The 18,224-nt window shown below is 41.3% G+C and overlaps 1 protein-coding gene across 8 annotated transcripts in view; it reads left to right on the top strand.

Moving 5' to 3' along the window:
• Nucleotides 1-17,816, top strand: part of gphnb (gephyrin b) — a 69,309-nt gene extending 51,493 nt beyond the window's left edge. For 2 of the 8 annotated variants that reach the window (XM_088403130.1, XM_088403124.1), the window contains 16 exons: nucleotides 158-232; nucleotides 5,116-5,172; nucleotides 6,826-6,868; nucleotides 9,283-9,420; nucleotides 11,517-11,609; nucleotides 12,481-12,536; nucleotides 12,878-12,997; nucleotides 13,783-13,841; nucleotides 14,142-14,295; nucleotides 15,248-15,369; nucleotides 15,458-15,545; nucleotides 15,660-15,733; nucleotides 15,823-15,890; nucleotides 16,016-16,119; nucleotides 16,289-16,385; nucleotides 16,511-17,816. In XM_088403130.1, coding sequence (XP_088259256.1) covers nucleotides 158-232; nucleotides 5,116-5,172; nucleotides 6,826-6,868; nucleotides 9,283-9,420; nucleotides 11,517-11,609; nucleotides 12,481-12,536; nucleotides 12,878-12,997; nucleotides 13,783-13,841; nucleotides 14,142-14,295; nucleotides 15,248-15,369; nucleotides 15,458-15,545; nucleotides 15,660-15,733; nucleotides 15,823-15,890; nucleotides 16,016-16,119; nucleotides 16,289-16,385; nucleotides 16,511-16,644 — 1,482 coding nt within the window. In that variant the 3' untranslated portion in view covers nucleotides 16,645-17,816. The remainder of the gene's footprint in view (nucleotides 1-157; nucleotides 233-5,115; nucleotides 5,173-6,825; nucleotides 6,869-9,282; nucleotides 9,421-11,516; nucleotides 11,610-12,480; nucleotides 12,537-12,877; nucleotides 12,998-13,782; nucleotides 13,842-14,141; nucleotides 14,296-15,247; nucleotides 15,370-15,457; nucleotides 15,546-15,659; nucleotides 15,734-15,822; nucleotides 15,891-16,015; nucleotides 16,120-16,288; nucleotides 16,386-16,510) is intronic. The other 6 variants (XM_088403126.1, XM_088403125.1, XM_088403123.1 and 3 more) reach the window with 5 other exon arrangements.
• Nucleotides 17,817-18,224: the final 408 nt, after the last annotated feature.

The following is an 18,224-nucleotide window of genomic DNA, read 5'->3' as shown; positions in this document are numbered from 1 at the left end:
GCGCGCGCCTGCGTTGGAAAGTCCAAGCCTGCGTGCTCAACTCGATTTCAAGCGCTTTAGTAACCGTAGCGGTCATGCATGCTTGTTCCCTGCTCGTCTGTGTGCGCGACGGTCTTTGTGGCATGAAAGTGAGTGACTATCCTGTGGCTTCCCCCAGGCCTCACGGAGAGAATTCAGGGCTCACCTGGATGAGGTCATCACGCTCAAGTCAAGGTACTCTACCTTGGACCAGGTAAACCTGCTAACTTTCTACCAACTTCTAATCCGATCTATCGGCATGCGGGTCACTGGCATCTCACTCAGCACCTGACATGCTCATAACACACGTGGATGCAGCATTAAGCATCTACGGTGAGGGCGAATGATCATTTGATCTGCTGCGGGATTTGTAAGTTGGATTACTCTCGAAAATGTATGTTTTACTACAGTAATAGACAGAATAGCAGCCAAAAATGGCGAAATCGGAAAGCAAAGCATACCGTCGTTAGGGATTGGTGTAGAAACTTTTTTTTTTTTTTTTTTTTTTAACAGAAACGGAAAAAGAAATCTCTTATTTTAAAATGATGCAGGAAAAAGTAGGATGGTAAATTCCGCCCGGATATTTGAGCAAAAACCGCTCTGCAACGAGATTGTTTCGTTTTTCAAGCCTTGTATTTTGGGCATCAATATTCTTCAGGTTTCTTGGCTTTGGCCAGTATCCGAAACTGTCAGCATGGTAACTACGAGCACAAATATCAATCTAGTATCAGGGCAGTAAAAATACAGTGTAGCGAGTCTCTAGTATTTATTTCACCAATTGGAAATACTTTATTTTTTGCAGCTGTTTGCGAATGCTCTTTTATGGTCTTGGTTGTAATAATTAATTTATGTCACCTAGTTTTAGTCTTAAGAAGGACGGGTGGCTCTTTTGACTGCGATTTTGTGTTTGAAGTCCCAGGAACTTTCCAAAAGCACATTTTGCATATTCTTTGTGGACTTAACGAAAAGTTTGAAACTTTTTCAACGGGTCGCTTTACCTGCACAGACCATTCAAGCCTTTATATACGTTTTGACTGATATTCTGTCAATTACTGTAGCGCAGTCGATAAACAAACACTCAAACTTTGTGAACAAACTTACAAAGTTCAAAGATCAAATCATTGGTCTTTCGACGGTCGTTCGAAGTCATTTCTCGTGGTTGTAACATAAGCAGGTTGCTGGAACTTAGACCTGCTATTGGTAACATCTGGAGATGTGAATGAATTTTCCGATCCAAACGTTAACAGCGGGTTTCATTGGAGACTTTTTCACAAACCATCACAGAGGGAGGTGTGTGTTGTCACCGGCGATACGCATGGCAGTTGAGCGGACAAGAATTGCTTCGAAAAAGTTCAAGGAGTAGATCTCTACCTCCATCTAAAGCCGATGTCCCTTCTATAAATCATAGCTGTTAACGCCAGTGGTCTATTATTGCAAATGTTCATTGACTGAGGTGGTTGCCGATGGAAAATTTTCATCAATGGGTGCCAGGTGGTTGCCTGGGGTCACCAGCTCATTGGCCCCTGCTGTCATGTGCATCTCCACCTTCTGTGGTCAACTACACTCCTTCCCAGGGCCTGTCATCAAAAAATACACTACGTGGACAAAAGTATTTAGACGAGGATATCACAATCTCAGATTTTTTTATAAAAAATCATCCAAATGTGTTGTACGGAAGTTGCTTCGGCCCAAACTCCATATCCTCCTGAGGCCCAGCCTTTTTATTTGTGTCCACTGTTGTGGACATTAGTTTTTGGTCTATAACTTTTTATTCATGCGCTCTACCCTCGTAAAACCTGTTCTGCTCAGTAGAGGACATCCTGGCCTTTCAGTTTGATATATTTTTGGGTGGGATGCAATTACCAAAATGGACACAATAGTGGACACACATGAATAAGATGCCCCTCTGGAGTATATTGAATAATTCAAAGTTTCCAAGTAAAATGAAGAATTGACGGACTTCTTCTACAGTTCAGTGTCCACTTGCTATCACTCTATTATTCGTTGGTGTTGTGGGTACCAGGGAGCAACTGGGGTCAAAATCCACCGAAAGTGCGTCCCCACGCAGACTTGGGTCATAATGAAGAAACTGACATTCTGTCCGCATAGTGTATCTATATTTTCGTTTGCTTTCGTTCATCTCCATTCAGTTGGTGTCCTTTCTGCAGATGATGAGTGTATCGGGTATCTCTTCTGTCCTGTAGTTTAGTTTGAGTTGTTTCTCCTCCCAGGTTGTTGCCTCCTCTCCCCAGGGAGGACAACTTGGCTGCGAATTCTTCACTATACACGCATTGCGTCCTCCATTGCTCCATCCCTTTCCCTCTCGGGCCGCACTTCCCGAATGGTCGCGCGCCGGCCTCGTCTTCGTCACGAGCAAAGAAATAAATCCGCCCCTTTTTTGCGTCATTTGTTGGACAGCCCTTTTGATTTTGTGCTGAGCTAAGCGCGGCGGCGGTTACATCTCATCATTTCCTGCGGCGTCTCCTCACCCGGATGGTTATTAGCCCGATCGATTTCCGTGGAGCCTGGCTGACCCGGCCACGCTGGCTGTTTTGTATTCTGCCAAGTTGGTATAAAGGGCAAATCTGAAGGGGCCCTTGAATCACATTCAAAGGAATAGTTAACGGGGGCCGGTATTGCGGGTCCGAAGTCTTGAGCCACCGTTGGGCTCTTTCGATTGAGGACGGCGTGTTGAGGGATTGGTCTTTGCGGCAAGCGTGTATGCCTCGGCATTACAAACATCCCTTGAAATCGGGGTGAGCATCGTCCGAATCAAATCCCACCCGCCGGCTTATATATCCTCCTGAGACCCAGCCGTTTCATTTGCGTCCACCGGAATGGACATGTGTTTATTTGTCTGCGTCTTTGGACTCACGCGAGCTACCCTTTTAAGTCGTTAGCGTACTCACTAGAGGTCATCCTGGCCTTTCCAATGATGTTTTGTTTGTTTGGGTAGGATGGAAATAACTAGCGCTGGGCGATATTATTGACGTATTGCGATACGAAGTGCGATATTGCAATACGACATTCAGTTTCCAATATATCGCGTTGAATCAATCCGCGCCGGAGCGGCTTTCATATCCTGATTTTTGTCATATTACGAATCGTGTTTTGCATGTAAATCGTTGCTTGAAAAACACCACATTAAATGTTACAACACATTGCCTTTACAGTGAGGCGATGTTCCAAGGCAAAAGTGGCGGTAGAGGAGGAGTGTGAACGGCAGAAAAAAAAAACGTTTCTTGTATTTTCATGTGATAATTTAACATTTCCCAATATATCGCGATACGCGATGGTAAAAGGTACATTTTTAAGACACAATACTCTGCACTACAAATAACGTAGCTGTCTTGCTGAGACAAAATGGACACAACAGTGGAGACAAAGGAATAGGCTCTTTCCCAGGAAGATATTATATAAAACAACTATTTCCAGTGAGTTGTAAAAAATGTTTTGCTCACTTGCTGTTTTTTTTTTTTTTTTTTGTGTGTGTGTGCATGATGTGTGCGTGTTCGCATCTGCATCTCCACTATCTCTTCTGACACTCGATTGAATTGTATACCAGTTGTTGAGGGGTACCGAAGGGTAAATTTAGAAACAAGTGTGAAATCTTTTTTTTTTTTTTTTACATTCGCCATCACATCCTCACAGCTACACGGCATATTGGACCACTGTGTTCATTGTCAAAAGCAAATTGTCTTTCCGTGACTCTCCGATAAGTTGAGTCAGTGTAGTCTTGTTTTGTTTTTTTCATCCCATCACCCGTGCACCGAGGATTCTTGCCGTAGTCCAGCCACTGGATTGACTTTCTGTTTGTGAGACCTCAAGAGATATATGAAGTTACTTGCTAGCGTAGATCTCATAGTGAGTGTGTTTGTGAAGCAATTTCTGCGCGTTGTCACCGCCTGTGATCGTGTCTATCGCTGTCGACATGCTTCTTTAGTGTCTGCAAATTTGATCTGTGTGTCGCTTTTTCTGTTTTTAGCTCCTTTCACTTCTTATCTAACTCATACTTTACGGGCTATGCTGGTGTGACTTCAAAGAATGTTTTAAAACACAGAAAGCAGAAACTATAATAAATCGTTGTTGTAAACTAGTTAATAAGTAATATTAGCATTCAAGCTTTTAACGGGTGTTTAAATGATATGAAATGCATACAGTTTTGAACAGAGATTTCTTTTGTAGTGCTTTAAAAAACAGTCTTTTTTTTTTTTTAACCCATTAACTGACATTGGCAGAGATAGACGTCATTGATCTGTTTTAACCCAAAGATCAAAATTTTATTTCAGTATTAAAAAACGCTTGGCCAAATTTAATTGTTAATGTAAGATGCTGTAAAATAAGAATAATATAATCTTTTGAGATGACTTGTGCATCTCAAAAAATTAAAATATCATGGAAACATTTAAATATTTTGTTTCAGAACTGAAGCTAATTTATTATTACTGTTCAGAGACCAAGTTTCTTATTTCTTCTTTTAAAAGACAATTTGCTTGTTTATGTAATATTCAAATGTTATTGACATGATGAATTTAGGGATTTTCTATTTTTTTATTTTATTTACTTTTTAAGAATATTTATCTTTTCTATATTTTTCTATATTATAATAAATACTTGATTAGGCAGTATTTCCCCATCTGTAGCTTTAACTGTGACGTCATTTTCAGTCGACGGCCAGATGTAAAATGGTTTTGCTGCTAAATTTACTTCGTACAAATCAATATTGATCAGAATGCTAAATTTAGATTAGCTTGGGCGCAATAAACATATTGTCAGGAATTTTTTTTAAAGCTTTGTCTTTAAAGGTGCACCATATGGTCATCTCAGGCCATGGATTAACGATTTAAATGGTCAATTTATGAAAGAATAATTAAGCGCTCATCATTGTGATTCCAATTATTACGCAACTCACCAGAAGTCACCCGGTCCGGCCTGCTCCCGTTCCTCCTCCTTTTTCCCTCCCTTCACCTTGTGGCTCCTGCTCTAGGGTGGCCCCGTCTCGTGCGCGTGTCTTTCAGTCCGCGTGTCTGTGTGTGGTGTTGCGGTTGCCGGGACAGATGCACTGATGCCTGTGATTCGATGCTTTATCTCCACTAGCTCCAGTGTAGGTTGGAGGGGCTTAAAGATGATCGCAGGAGGACCTTCAGCTCTCGAGTAACTATCCCGCCCCCACCCGCCCCGCTGCCCTTTGCCTCACCCTCCAACGAGGAGCGTGCAAAACAAACGCCCTGCTCTGTGTCCCTCCTTTTTTCTTTCTTTCGTTTTTTGTTTACTCTCACTCTCTCCTTCCTTTTTTTGTTTTTCCTCCGTTGTCCTGCACCGACCCTCGTCCTCCTCCTCGTTCTCATTCTATCCGTCATTTTTCTCTCTCTCTCTCTCTCTCTCTCTCCACGCAAAGTCCGTCTGTTTGTTTTTTTGTTGGCTTTGTCCATCCGTCTCCGCGGTTAACATGAGTCCGCTTTCACTAGCAGTGTCTGGTGTTTTGGATGTCTGTCAAGTAGATGCCATCAGGCCGCTGTAGTAGTCTTTGTTTATTCCTCTTTTCACTTCTTAGTGCAATGTCTGGGCTCTGTAGTTTAGCCAAGTGTGTCCAGTCTGTGCCTCCTGTTTGTGTTGATTTCGTTTTTGTTTGATAGTTTCTACCTCTACGGGCTGTAGGGCCACATCACGCTCATCCCGTCATCGTCTATCCGTGACCTCTCATTCCTCATCCCAGCCATCCTCCCGCCCACTCGCCTTGGCTGTTTGGTGCCCAGTTTGATGGCGGTGAGGGAGGGGAGGAGAGGTTGTTTTAGTTGAACAAATACCACCACACGCTTCACTGTCTGACTCATTCAGTTGATGTCACTCCAGGGAGGTTTTGCATAAGTGAAAAAAACTGTGTTAAGTGTGCTGAGAGGATGACAGTTTAACATATTGAAAGAAATATCACTTTGGTAAGTAAGTGTCTCACCAGATTAGTTTAGTGCAAAGTTCAAGCGGAAGTCAAGTCAAAAATCTTCGTTTCGATAATATATTCAATTCCCCCCTCCCCCGCTAGTCCTAGCACGGCATTCTGATTAATATTGCGTTTGTGGAATATGAACCAAGCAGAAAAATCCATCCATTTTTATCAGGCCCATCGGGCGGCCGTTTTACCACAAGCCGTTGACTGAAAATTACAATTGTTCAAGGTTCAAGAAATAACCGATCAAGTTATTTTTTGTGATGTTACCTGGGGCCTAAGCAATTGCGATGTCATTTTCAGATGACGGCAAGTTTTGCTGCTTATTTCAATTCCACAAATGCAAGATTAACCAAAGTGCTGTGTGTTTAGACTAGTGAAGCTCCTTCAAAAAACAATTATTCAAAATACATTGGGTTGACTTCCCCTTTTGATGTAAATTTCTCAAAATTGAACAAATATGTTAAAACGAAAGAAGCAAATATTAGTCATATCAACGTCCTATATTCAACAAACGTTTGGTGTAGTTTTAGATGATCAGCAGTTGGACTTCAGATGGAATCATCAAAAAAACAAAAATTGTTGCCTTCGTCCTCTAAGTGCAATGCGATAGCATCGGATAAAGATGGATGATGCGGTGCACAGTAAGCGCTGCAGTTAGCCAATAATGAGGATGGAGATGCAGCAGTCTCCCAACAAGTAGGGCAAAGGGCACGGTGTATTGTGACATGACACTTTTTGTCACTTCAAGCGTGTCAAAATAGCATCGCTGTTTATCTCCAATTTCCACTGCTCTTCCTCTCTCTCCTCCTCCTCTATGTCTCTCTCCTGCCCCCCCCAACCCCCCTCCCCCCAATCTCTAGGTGCAGTCGCGATGCAGCAGCAAAGAGAATATCCTAAGATCAAGTGAGTGCCAATGTTTCCACTTCAGAGTCGCTGTCACTCAATTGTGTGTCCCATTGCTGCGCGGCCTGTTCTCACGAAAGTTGAATAAAGTAGTAGAAATACTCGAAATGTTATTTGAAGGCACGTTATTTCCTAGTTTTTATCCCTCACGCATTTTTGTCATGCATCTCCTTTCACGTAATTCTCCCACATTTCAACATATACTAAAAATTCTTGCCATACGGGCTTGTACTTTTCTCATTTCATGTTGACGGTTTTCCCAAAATTCAACACCTGGAAATACCTCATTGCTCATTCAATCCAGTAGCATAGTTCAACATTTTGAATTTAAATCACTCACCTCCATTCAGATCACATAGTGTTTTTAAACATGCCTAAAATTGCCCAAAATTCAAATATAATATTCAAAACTTACATCACCCTAAAAAAAAAACGATTTACTCCCAATTATGCTTTCAACAAAACGTATTTCCGATTAATAACTGTCAGCTCATTCGATCCAAAATTGGATTTACCAAAAATCCAGTATTTTCCGAAGTTCACACGAAAAAAAATCTCTGCAATCATATATTCAACAATATAGATTAGAAATTAGATTAGAAATATAATTCATTTCCAACAACAAATTTTACGTTATTCTGTATCAATATCATCTTGTGTTATTCCGCTTATTGTAATCATACCAATTTCATTATCTTTTTCATTCAGCATTTGAGCCTTCACATACCTTTACTCTAGTAATTGCAAATTGTGAAAACATGAGGAACATTTCCTACCGAAATTACAGTTCAACTTCAAATTCTGCCTCATTTTGGCCATTTGACCTCACAGGTTCCACTATACAACTTGATAAACGCTGTTTAATTATAGAATGTCTTGAAATCAAGTCCAAAATGTTCACAGGAGACCCGTTGCTCTTCAGATTTTTTTTTTTTTAGAGGCAGCACAAATTGCTCGTGAGAACATGTTGCCTTTTATCACCATGTGTACTCTCTGTATAGCTTTTTATTTGCGCTAGTGATGTGACAAGCAATGCGTAATTTTGTGGGTTTGTTACGCCGCGTTTACACGTGCGTGTTTCTCGCCTATGTGATGTTTTGCCAGGAGGTTGTTAAGCCTCGTGTCGAGCGGCGGAATGTGCTGCAGAAGCGGAAGTGTATGTTTAAAGGCAAGAAATTGGGTCAAGGCAAATCAAAGCGTTGCGCCAATTCGTCGCTGTGAGGCAATGAGAGGGAAAGAGAGAGAGAGCGAGCGGGAGGCGAGCGAAGGAGAAGAAAGAGCAGATTACATATTAGTTCCACCTTCTTTGTTCGTTTTTTTTACCTTTGCTATCATTAGAGGGATATTATTAGACAAACACAGATGCTATCAAGCACCTCCAAACCTCATCCGGCAGCATTGTGTTATTTATATGTAGCAAAAGTGTGCTCGAGATCAGCCGCTCAAGAAATATACAATTATTTTTAATAATCTGGAGTTTGATCAGAAGTGGCAGAGTTGGGAGCTTTTTTTGTACGTAAAGCACATGTGTTAAAGTAAAGGCCTAATGAAGCAAAATATGCAATCTGCTTTATGTCGGTGACTAAAACGTGTACCAAAATGAGACATTTTAACAACTACGATGTAGATATTCCTCACATTTTCTTGTTACCAAATGCACAAAGGAAGAGCAAAATCTTTGCTTCAGATTTTGAAATATTTTTTTGTGTGTTGTGTCTCATACAATCAGAATACCATAGAAAAGTCCATTTGTTTCAGTACTGTATTTTCAAGAATTAAACATGTTTCGTTAACAACCATCCATTTTCTATAGTCACTTATCCTCACTCGGATCATAGGCTTGCTGGTGCCTATCCCAGCTGGCCTCGGGTAGTAGGCGGGGGACACCCTGAGATGGTTGTCAGCCAATTGCAGGGCACACAGAGGCAATCACACCTAAGTAGAATTTCGAGTGTCCAATGCCCCTGCCATGCATGTTTTTGGAGTGTGAGAGAAAGAAGACCCTCAAGGGCATGGGGAGAACATGAAAACTCCACACAGGAAGACCTGAGAACATTGGGCCCCTAACTGTGAGGCGGACATGCTAACCACTCATCCACCAAGCCAAATATTTTATAAACAAAAGAGGTCAAATCCTATGTGATTCTCATATGTTAAAAAATGTTTGATAAACTGTTATTCTAATTTCTTGAGTTTGTGGATTAAAAAATCATGTTAGCTGTAATTTAATCCAAACTCAACAGTGTATGAAGTTAATATATAAAAAAATACAGCATGAGTTTCCGTTTTTTTTCATTGAATGACTGAGTTACGCTCCATATTCCACAGTATTGTTATTTATTGAGCTGCACCTGTAAATTTATTTGACAGAGTGGTCAAAGTCGAAACGTGATGTGCCGCTTTGTTCATTTCAGGTCACAGCGCTGTGGACATTACCAAGGTGGCCCGGAGACACCGCATGTCCCCTTTTCCCCTCACCTCCATGGACAAGGCCTTCATCACTGTGCTGGAGATGACCGCCGTCCTGGGCACTGAGATCATCAACTACAGAGGTGAGCATCGTCCGTGGAATTTTGCCATTTTCCAACAGCCTTCGTCGTCATGTCTGAGGGGCAATGGGCGATTTGAGCATGAATGTGCCCCCCCCATCGCCAGCAGGTATTATGGTGGGGTTTGATGGTTTTAGAAGGAGGGGGGGGGGCATGGCACGCTCTGGATTTGCGGGAGCGCAGCTGGCGAGGCGACAGTGCAGTGAGGAAGAGGGGATTTGAGAGATGAAATATTTAGACAAGTAACAGCTGGAGCAGCTACCCTGCCGGAATGCTGTGTAATGTAGTGTGTGCGCGTGTGTGTGAGAGCATGTCACGTCATATATTAATTATAATGGCTTAAATTTACGGCAAGGACAATAATTGAAAGAGGCGGTGATATTGCCGCCGTGGTGACCTGCGCATTCAACACATATGCGCCGTATGAGCGGCTGTCTCTAAAAGTTAAAATGTTTTTATTAGTAAAAGAAGTCTTTGATTCCAGAGAAACTACAGCGGCCTTTGGGTTCTACATGATATAGATTTTTTTTTTCATTAGTTTGATAGGATTGACTGTCTCGATACTTTTGCTCAGACGTGCATGTCTGTGATTTTATGATGTGCGATACCGCTAAAGGTGTAATATGCGACTAATGATGCACATCTCTCAAATGCTGCTCTAAACAAAGGCCTTCCCCTTGGGCGAGGGCTGTGGAGCAAGAAAAAAAGCATGCGTGAAAAGCTTCTTGAAATCCGATCAAACACACCTAACTGCTTCATCTCCAAAAAAATGTTGAGCAACCATATTTACATTCCCGAGTCTTCAGCGTGGTTGAAAAACACAAAAACGCTGTTAAAATTGCAACATCGACGGAATAATCGAGGGAGGGGGACCCCCGTGATGAAAAGTGGCGTGTACTGCAGTGTCATGTGCTCATTGGCATCAGTGATCAGATCTTCATATTACCAACCTCATTTGCATAGACACTCAAAGAAATGAGATGCAGGCTATATATAGCCCAGCACAGCAGCTTTTGGTATTTTTGTGACAGTGTTTTTCCTCTCGTTTGCTCTGTTTCTTTGCTTCCCTTTTTCTTCTAAAAAGCAACTGAAATTTTAGTGTAGCTTCCAGCTCATGTGTGCACGTGTTTGTATACCAGGCTCTGGTTTTTGAACTGTATCACATTGATTCTGAAATGGGGTACTAGTACCCCTTGAAGGAACATCAGACTCGAGATTTTAAATAAAACAAAAATCTGTTCAAAATAATTATTGAATTCATTGTAATTTCATTAAACAAATTTTATGTTCAGTAGGTTATTCAATTTCATTATTGTAAAAACTCAGATTCTCCCCCATACTAGAATGGTTGATCACACTCATGTGCCACCTCTCGTTACCTGTCAAGTTCATGATTTCTTGTTCTTCTGAGAACAGGTACAATACTTTATGTTGATTATTATCGGTTATTAAGTTAAAGATGTATTTTTGTGATGTTTTCTTTTGTAATCCCAAAACTAGGCGCTTTTTGTTTAGTATGATTTGTGTTAACAAATATTTATTTATAATTATTTATTTTTTCGAACACGTCTGACACCTAATGTTGATTACATTTTGTAAAGATATGTTTATTAATAATGAAGTTAATGATTTGTTTTTTGTGAACATATCTCTACTGTAATCCAAAACAGTTCGCTTTATATCTAATTTTTTTCTGCGGACAAATATTTCTTTCTTTATTTTGATCAAAGTTCTGACACTTTATATTGATTATTTTTTGGGTGGGAAAAAAAAGTATTGATAATTAAGTTATTTCTTTTTGATGACAGATTTCTTCTACACTTTAGGTTGATAATTTTTTGCGGACCAATGCAAATAAAATGTGAAAGGTTCTAAAGTATAATAAATCAAACACTGATGGCATGTTTTAAGTCAAAATACTGGTTAAGGGGTACTTGGCTGAAAAGATATTTCACAGGCGGTACATCACTGAAAAAAAGGTTGACAACCACTGCTGTGTCCGAATACTGTAATTGAAAGGAATAATTCAATTTCTTTAGATTTGAATACATTTACTCTGTCTTGTGAAAATAACCCCATGTTTTCGTTGTTGTCGATAGACGGGATGGGTCGAGTCCTAGCTCAGGACGTTTATGCCAAAGACAACCTGCCGCCCTTCCCTGCTTCTGTCAAGGATGGCTATGCTGTGAGAGGTAAGGCCCTTGATTCAAACTCAAGGCCTAAGTGTGTGACCAACCCACTTAAAATAGGATTGGCAGTCCGGCCCTCTGACAGAAACTGTAAAAACAATGTGGCCCACGATAAAAATTTGTTTCACACCCCTGCCTCGGACCCAGAAGGTAATCCTATTGCAAATAGTTAGTATAATAAGAGACAAGAAAAAAACACGAAAACATAAGATACAAATTATGGAGTCAAGGGTTTTGTCTTAATGTGAGGAAATATTGACTTCAAAACACTCAGTTATGATGTGTTATATCAGCATATGTTTGAACTCCTTCTTTTGAGGTGTTTCCATTCAAATCCCACAGACGTTCTGTGGCAGGGGTTGTCGGGGCGCAACGAGGGATCTGCAAACCCGGTGAGCGGGGCGGCAGCTTGTTTGCTCCAGGCAGCTTATAAAAAAAGGCAAACTCTTGTGCGAAGCATCTGCTGTTAGTTCTCGCTGGTAGAGATGAGAAAGTGTACACAACAGGTCTTCTCTGTGTTTTATGCATCTGTCCTGAGGGCCCTCACGGGCATCCATGTGCACTGATTTTAGTGCTTGGATGGTGACAGGAGAAGGAACAAAACGGTGTCAGCGCCCCCCAGGCTGGATTTTATGCCGTATAAAATGTACAAAAATCATCGCGTGCTTTGGCATGCCACGATCAGGTTGCATTTCAACGCAACAACAAAAATTACTATTCCACAAGATATATAATCTAGTCAACTCACATTTGCCATCCTCTTGATTGTTCATTCTGTAGCCCACTGAAATACAATGACTCAACTAAATTACACACTCCCACACTCCTGCTTTCAGAACTCACAGTTGATTGAAACTTCTTCTTACTGTTCTAGCCGCCGACGGCCCGGGCGACCGCTTCATCATCGGAGAATCCCAAGCAGGCGAGCAGGTCAGCACATACAGTACCATGTTTTACGCACTATAAGGCGCACCTTCGATGAATGGCTCATTTTAAAACGGTTTTCAATAATAGGGTGCGCCGCATTTTCAGGCGCATAGAATAGAAGCTACAGTAGTGGCTGGGGTTGCGTTATGCATCCATTAGATGGAACTGCGCTAAAGGGAATGTCAATAAAACAATCAGTCAAACTCCGTTCACTCCCAAAATGAATAACATTGGACATGTTTTTCAGAAAATCCAAAATAAAGGCGAAAAAGTACATTCACATTCAATATGACGACCACTGTCTCCAAGTTCAGATGTATCCATTCTTGCTTGTCTTTTTGCAGCCCACTCACACCGTGATGCCTGGCCAAGTGATGAGGGTGACAACCGGCGCTCCCATCCCCTGCGGGGCTGACGCCGTTGTTCAGGTGGAAGACACCGAGCTCCTCCGCGAGTCCGAAGATGTAAGTCGGGTTCCATCGGAAGGGAACGTGAACCTCGGCCTCAACGGTCGGCTAAGCTTTTCGCAGTGCTGTTTGATGCTTTATCAGGTGATAGAACAAAATATACTCACATGCTAATGTTAGCTTATCCCGTTTCTGTGTCTTAGCTCTGAAAAACTGCAATATTATTCCACAGTCTACTTGGTCGTGAACTCGCAGGGGTACATTCTAGACCAGTGGTTCTCAAATGGGGGTACGGATATCCCTGGGGGTACTTGAAGGAACTCCAAGGGGTACTCAAGATTTTAAATAAAACAATCATGTAAAAATTCTTTCAAAACAATTAAGTAATTATATGTTTCAGGAAAATATAAGCTCATAAAACAAATGTTATGTTCAGTAGCTTATTCAAATTTCATTTTTGTAAAAAGCCAGATTCTCCCCAATACTTGAATGGTTGCACCCAACTTGCCACCACTCGTTACCTGTCAAGTTAGTGATTTAGTTTTCCGAACAGATCTTTATTATGATCCCAAAAGAGGACACTTTATGATGAATATGTTTCTGTAGGTAAATAGTTAAAAGTATGTCTTTTTTTAGAACAGCTCTGACATTTTATGTTGATTTTTTTTGGTGGAAAAATAAAGAATAAGTTATTTCTTTTTGATATTATATCTCTTATATGATTCAAAAGAGGACACTTTAGGTTGATTATTCTTTTGTGAACACAGATAAAGTTTGAAAGGTTCTAAAAATTAATAAATCGAACACTGATGGCATGTTTTATTTTTTTTTTTGTCTTTCAGGGCACCGAGGAGCTGGAAGTACGAATTCTAGTCCAGGCTCGACCGGGCCAGGACATCAGGTTAGTTTTCAGCCAGAGAGAAATGAAAAATGTAAAAAAAAAAAAAAAAAAAAAAAAAAAAAAAGAACTAACTTGAACTTACTGTAACTTGAACTCGCAGTTCAATTTAAGCTTATGAATTGAGTTCTTCCATCTGTCTGTGGTGACAGCTTACGGAACAAGCCACGACAACTTAAATAAATGTACAGTATAATCGTATTAGATATCATCAAGACGACTAACATCATACAGCTCCTTGTATGTTTGTTTCTACATTCACGTCAACCCAGAAGGAATTGTCTGTCTTCTCTATTCCATCAGGCCTATCGGTCATGACATCAAGCGTGGCGAGTGTGTGCTGGCCAAGGGCACCCACATGGGGCCTTCTGAGATCGGCCTACTGGCCACTGTGGGAGTGACGGAGGTGGAGGTCCAGAAATTCCCCGTGGTGGCTGTCATGTCGACTGGAAATGAGGTAGGAAGTGACGTAGATGTTTTTTTTTTTTTCCTTTCATCGAACCATCTTTAAAATTGTACACTGACTCTGGCTTTGTACTACACCAAGATAAATAAATAAGCAGAGTAAATCTTTTTTTGTAATATTTCTCAAATAGTCCTCACCATCTTTGTTCTTTGGACTGTAGTTTGTGCATTTTTATATCAATGTTGTTGGACCAAAACCACACTAAGGTTTTGAAAATGAATCGATTTCTTTGATGATGCAATGCGAACGATGAGCAAACCGTTTTCGGGGTCTCCTGAAAAGCGATGATTTCAGAGATATGGGGATTTTACCCGATGCCGGCGATTTAAATGGTGCCCCGAGTTAACGAGATTAATTTGTTCTGTGACCACCAAATTTGTATCTAAAATCACCTTTCACTAATGAAATTAAGTGCTATTAATCCGTTGCGGCCTCCTCAATGAACGCTCGCCAAAATCATAAGGAATATAGCACTCATAATTTAGTACTTTATAATAAAACAAACTAATGATAAGAATTAACGTTTGTTCATCATGATTAAATAATTATTGTTCCTTCTGGTGTGCAAACCTGGCAGCAGTGTAACAGTCATGCAGACAGTTTTACTCAAGTACTCTAAGTGACGCAGTAATTGTTGCAGAGGATAAAGAATATCTGTATGATTGTTGTTATATAGTCTGTCTGTGTGTATTTCAGCATCGTTTGTCTTCAAATATACTTCAAGTATTTTGCCACATGGATGCTTTTTGTACACCCATCTATGCCGTTTCTCGATATTATAATGGTTTATTATTTTATTATTATTATTTTAACACACTGCATGTTTATCTTTTGACAAAAAACGTTTCCACCTTTTTGCTATCCACTGCCAGACCCGTGCTTGTTTGAAGCCAGTTGAGCTCAGCGATTGTTTCTCAAGGTGTCTCGTTTTCTTCTCATGTAGCTGCTGAACCCAGAGGATGACCTCCATCCCGGGAAGATCAGGGACAGCAATCGCTCCACCCTGCTGGCCACCATCCAGGAACATGGTTACCCAACCATCAATCTGGGCATCGTGGGAGACAAGTATAACTCCGTTCATCTATCTGTTCCAATATCAAGAGTTTCATTTTGGGATTTTCCCCAGTGAGTTGCTATTGTGTGCATCCCGCAGCCCCGATGACCTTCTCAATGCTCTGAATGAAGGCATCAGCCGCGCTGATGTCATTATCACCTCAGGCGGAGTATCCATGGGAGAGAAGGTCATTCATTGAACCGATGCTGTGTTTTAGTGACATCTTGTGGTAGAAAATCAATACTGCAGTTTTCCTTTGCATTTACGGATTTTGTTTTCATTTCGATCTCTTCATTTTCAGGACTATCTTAAGCAGGTGCTGGATATAGATCTTCATGCTCAGATCCATTTTGGTCGGGTCTTCATGAAACCAGGGTAACCCACCGGTTCCTCAACTTGTTCAACTGAAATGTAATGACAAACCATGAATCGATGTTGAATGTTTTTTTTTCTTTTTTCTGTAGGCTCCCAACCACCTTTGCCACGCTGGATATCGACGGTGCTCGAAAACTCATCTTTGCCCTCCCAGGTAGTGTGTGAAGTTGAGAGAAAGAGTTGATTTACTCCGCTTTTACGAGGAGGTGGTCTTCATATATCTACCCTCTGGCTGTCCTCCCTGTCCATCCGTCCGTCTTTCCACCCGGCCTTCTGTCCTAGGAAACCCCGTATCCGCTGTCGTCACCTGTAATCTTTTTGTCATCCCTGCCTTGAGGAAGATGCAGGGTATTTTGGACCCAAGGCCGACTATCATCAAAGCGAGGGTAAGCGCAGTCGGAGCATTTGTCAAGGGTGTCAGCTCTTCTCCATAAAAAAACGATTTATTATTGTTTTTGCTATTTTAAAAGCCGAAAATTCTCGTCCGTGGCACCGAATGAGTTCGGTGAACATAATCTCGTCGGCCTTTTCACCATACCGCTGGTTTTGTCGCAGTTATCTTGTGACGTGAAATTGGATCCTCGCCCCGAATACCACCGCTGCATCCTGACATGGCATCACCAGGAGCCCCTGCCGTGGGCACAGAGCACAGGTAACACGGGAGGGAGATCACCCAAAGTTTCGCGGAGATCGACGGATACCGCAAAACGTTGTGGGGACTTTTTTTTTTTTTTTCAAGATCCGTTTTGAACGCGTACTTCCTGCTTTCTCGCGCAGGGAACCAGGTGAGCAGCCGACTGATGAGCATGCGCAGTGCCAACGGGCTCCTGATGCTACCTCCCAAAACCGAGCAATACGTGGAGCTGCACAAAGGCGAAGTGGTGGACGTCATGGTCATCGGCCGACTATGATGTCGTGGCGGCGGGGGGGCGGAGGGTCGCCGGCATTTCTAGCGAGGCTCGTAACGGGGCGGTTCACGGTGCATGTCCACATATCATTGACTATTCTGTAATATGCAACGGCACAGCTAGTTTTTCTTGATTTGGAGAACATTGAGGTATAGTCGACATCTCGATCACAGCTTAGATATAGTGTATATGAAAAACGTTGATTTAAGAAGATTATAGTATTTCAAAGAAAGAAGATATAACTTTTAATGGAAAACAAATCTAATTATAAAAAGAGAATTTATTCTGTAATATATTATTGATTATTCTTATTATTATGATTATTCTTCTTATCATTCTTATCTTAAAGGCAACTTTGTTCCTTTCATTGCAATTGCTTTGTGTGTTCAACGCTAGACCTTATCTATAGCAGTAGCATTTTAATAGACAGCTGTAGGTGCCTGCCAGGACAGAAGAAGAAAAAAAAAAAAACGATTATTTTCTCATCTTTAGTGGAAAAAATGCCCTTACCCTCTTTTTATTGATTTATTTATTTATTTAATTTGAATTTGAAGAAAAACAGAGGAAGACTTCCTATGGTGCTGCAGTTAGGAGGTAAAAGGGGAAGCACATCCAAGTCTCTTTCTCTTTGGAGCGCCCGTCAAGGTGACACTTTTTCTCTCGTTAGTATGAATCATATTGGCTTCACCAAGAGCTTTGCTTGTCGTTTATCTTGTGAGTCTTGTTTATGTGCGCGGTGCCAAATGCCTGGGCGGGGGGAGGGGGGGCGGAGCGAGGGGGGGGGCGGGGTGGCTGCTGAAGCTTCTTTACGTTTGCAGAGAGCAGGTGGAATATTTGCTCGGACATTGCCCACCACCCCTGCAACAAACCCCTTCCCAGGGATAAGCTCGGGGGGGAGGGGAAATATATTTTATTTGAGCAACTATTTAAGAAAAAAAAAAAAAGCAAGGGAAGAAGCAGCTTCTTTACTTGCTGACGGCCTTTTTAACCAACTTCACAAAGTTGTACAGATTCAAGAAAATAAATAGAACCATATTGTACAGATATGTGACCAGCACTCCTGAGGAAGTTATTATTAAGCAATGAGGAGACATTGAACAACGCTGTACTATAAACATTTTCTGTAATGATGCTGAAACTGATGAGACTACGATAATAAAAATCCTTGGTCATTATGTAAAAAAAAAAAAAAAAAAGTTACTGTTGGCTTTCATTTTTTTGATCGTTTGCATATGTCATTCTGGATTAGCGTTGCGTTTATGGAACATGAATTAAGATGTAAAATCCACCTGTTTGTTTCCGTTCCACAAGGTGGCCATTTTGCGCGGTCGGTCATGAAAGTCTCATGGCTAAACTCAGCCAGGAGCCGGGATTGGTTGATACCTGAGCAACTGTGATGTGTCATTGTACGTTTGTGGTTGTCTGTCCCTTTTTTTTCCCACCACACCAGATGCTGATTGCTCAGGAAATCTTTCAGAGATGTCCAACAATAAGGCTTTTGCTGACTTTAGCCCCTGGGAGAAAGTTTGACCCAACTCGGGCTTTTAGATGTTTTTCATGTGTGACATCAAAGGAAAAGCAAA

The sequence above is a fragment of the Hippichthys cyanospilos genome, chromosome 20, assembly GCF_059441005.1.
Source record: "Hippichthys cyanospilos isolate Australia breed blue-spotted pipefish chromosome 20, RoL_Hcya_1.0, whole genome shotgun sequence".
NCBI classification, from domain to species: domain Eukaryota; kingdom Metazoa; phylum Chordata; class Actinopteri; order Syngnathiformes; family Syngnathidae; genus Hippichthys; species Hippichthys cyanospilos.
The sequence above is the reverse complement of the archived record's forward strand: the minus strand, read 5'-3'. Positions and strand labels throughout refer to the sequence as shown.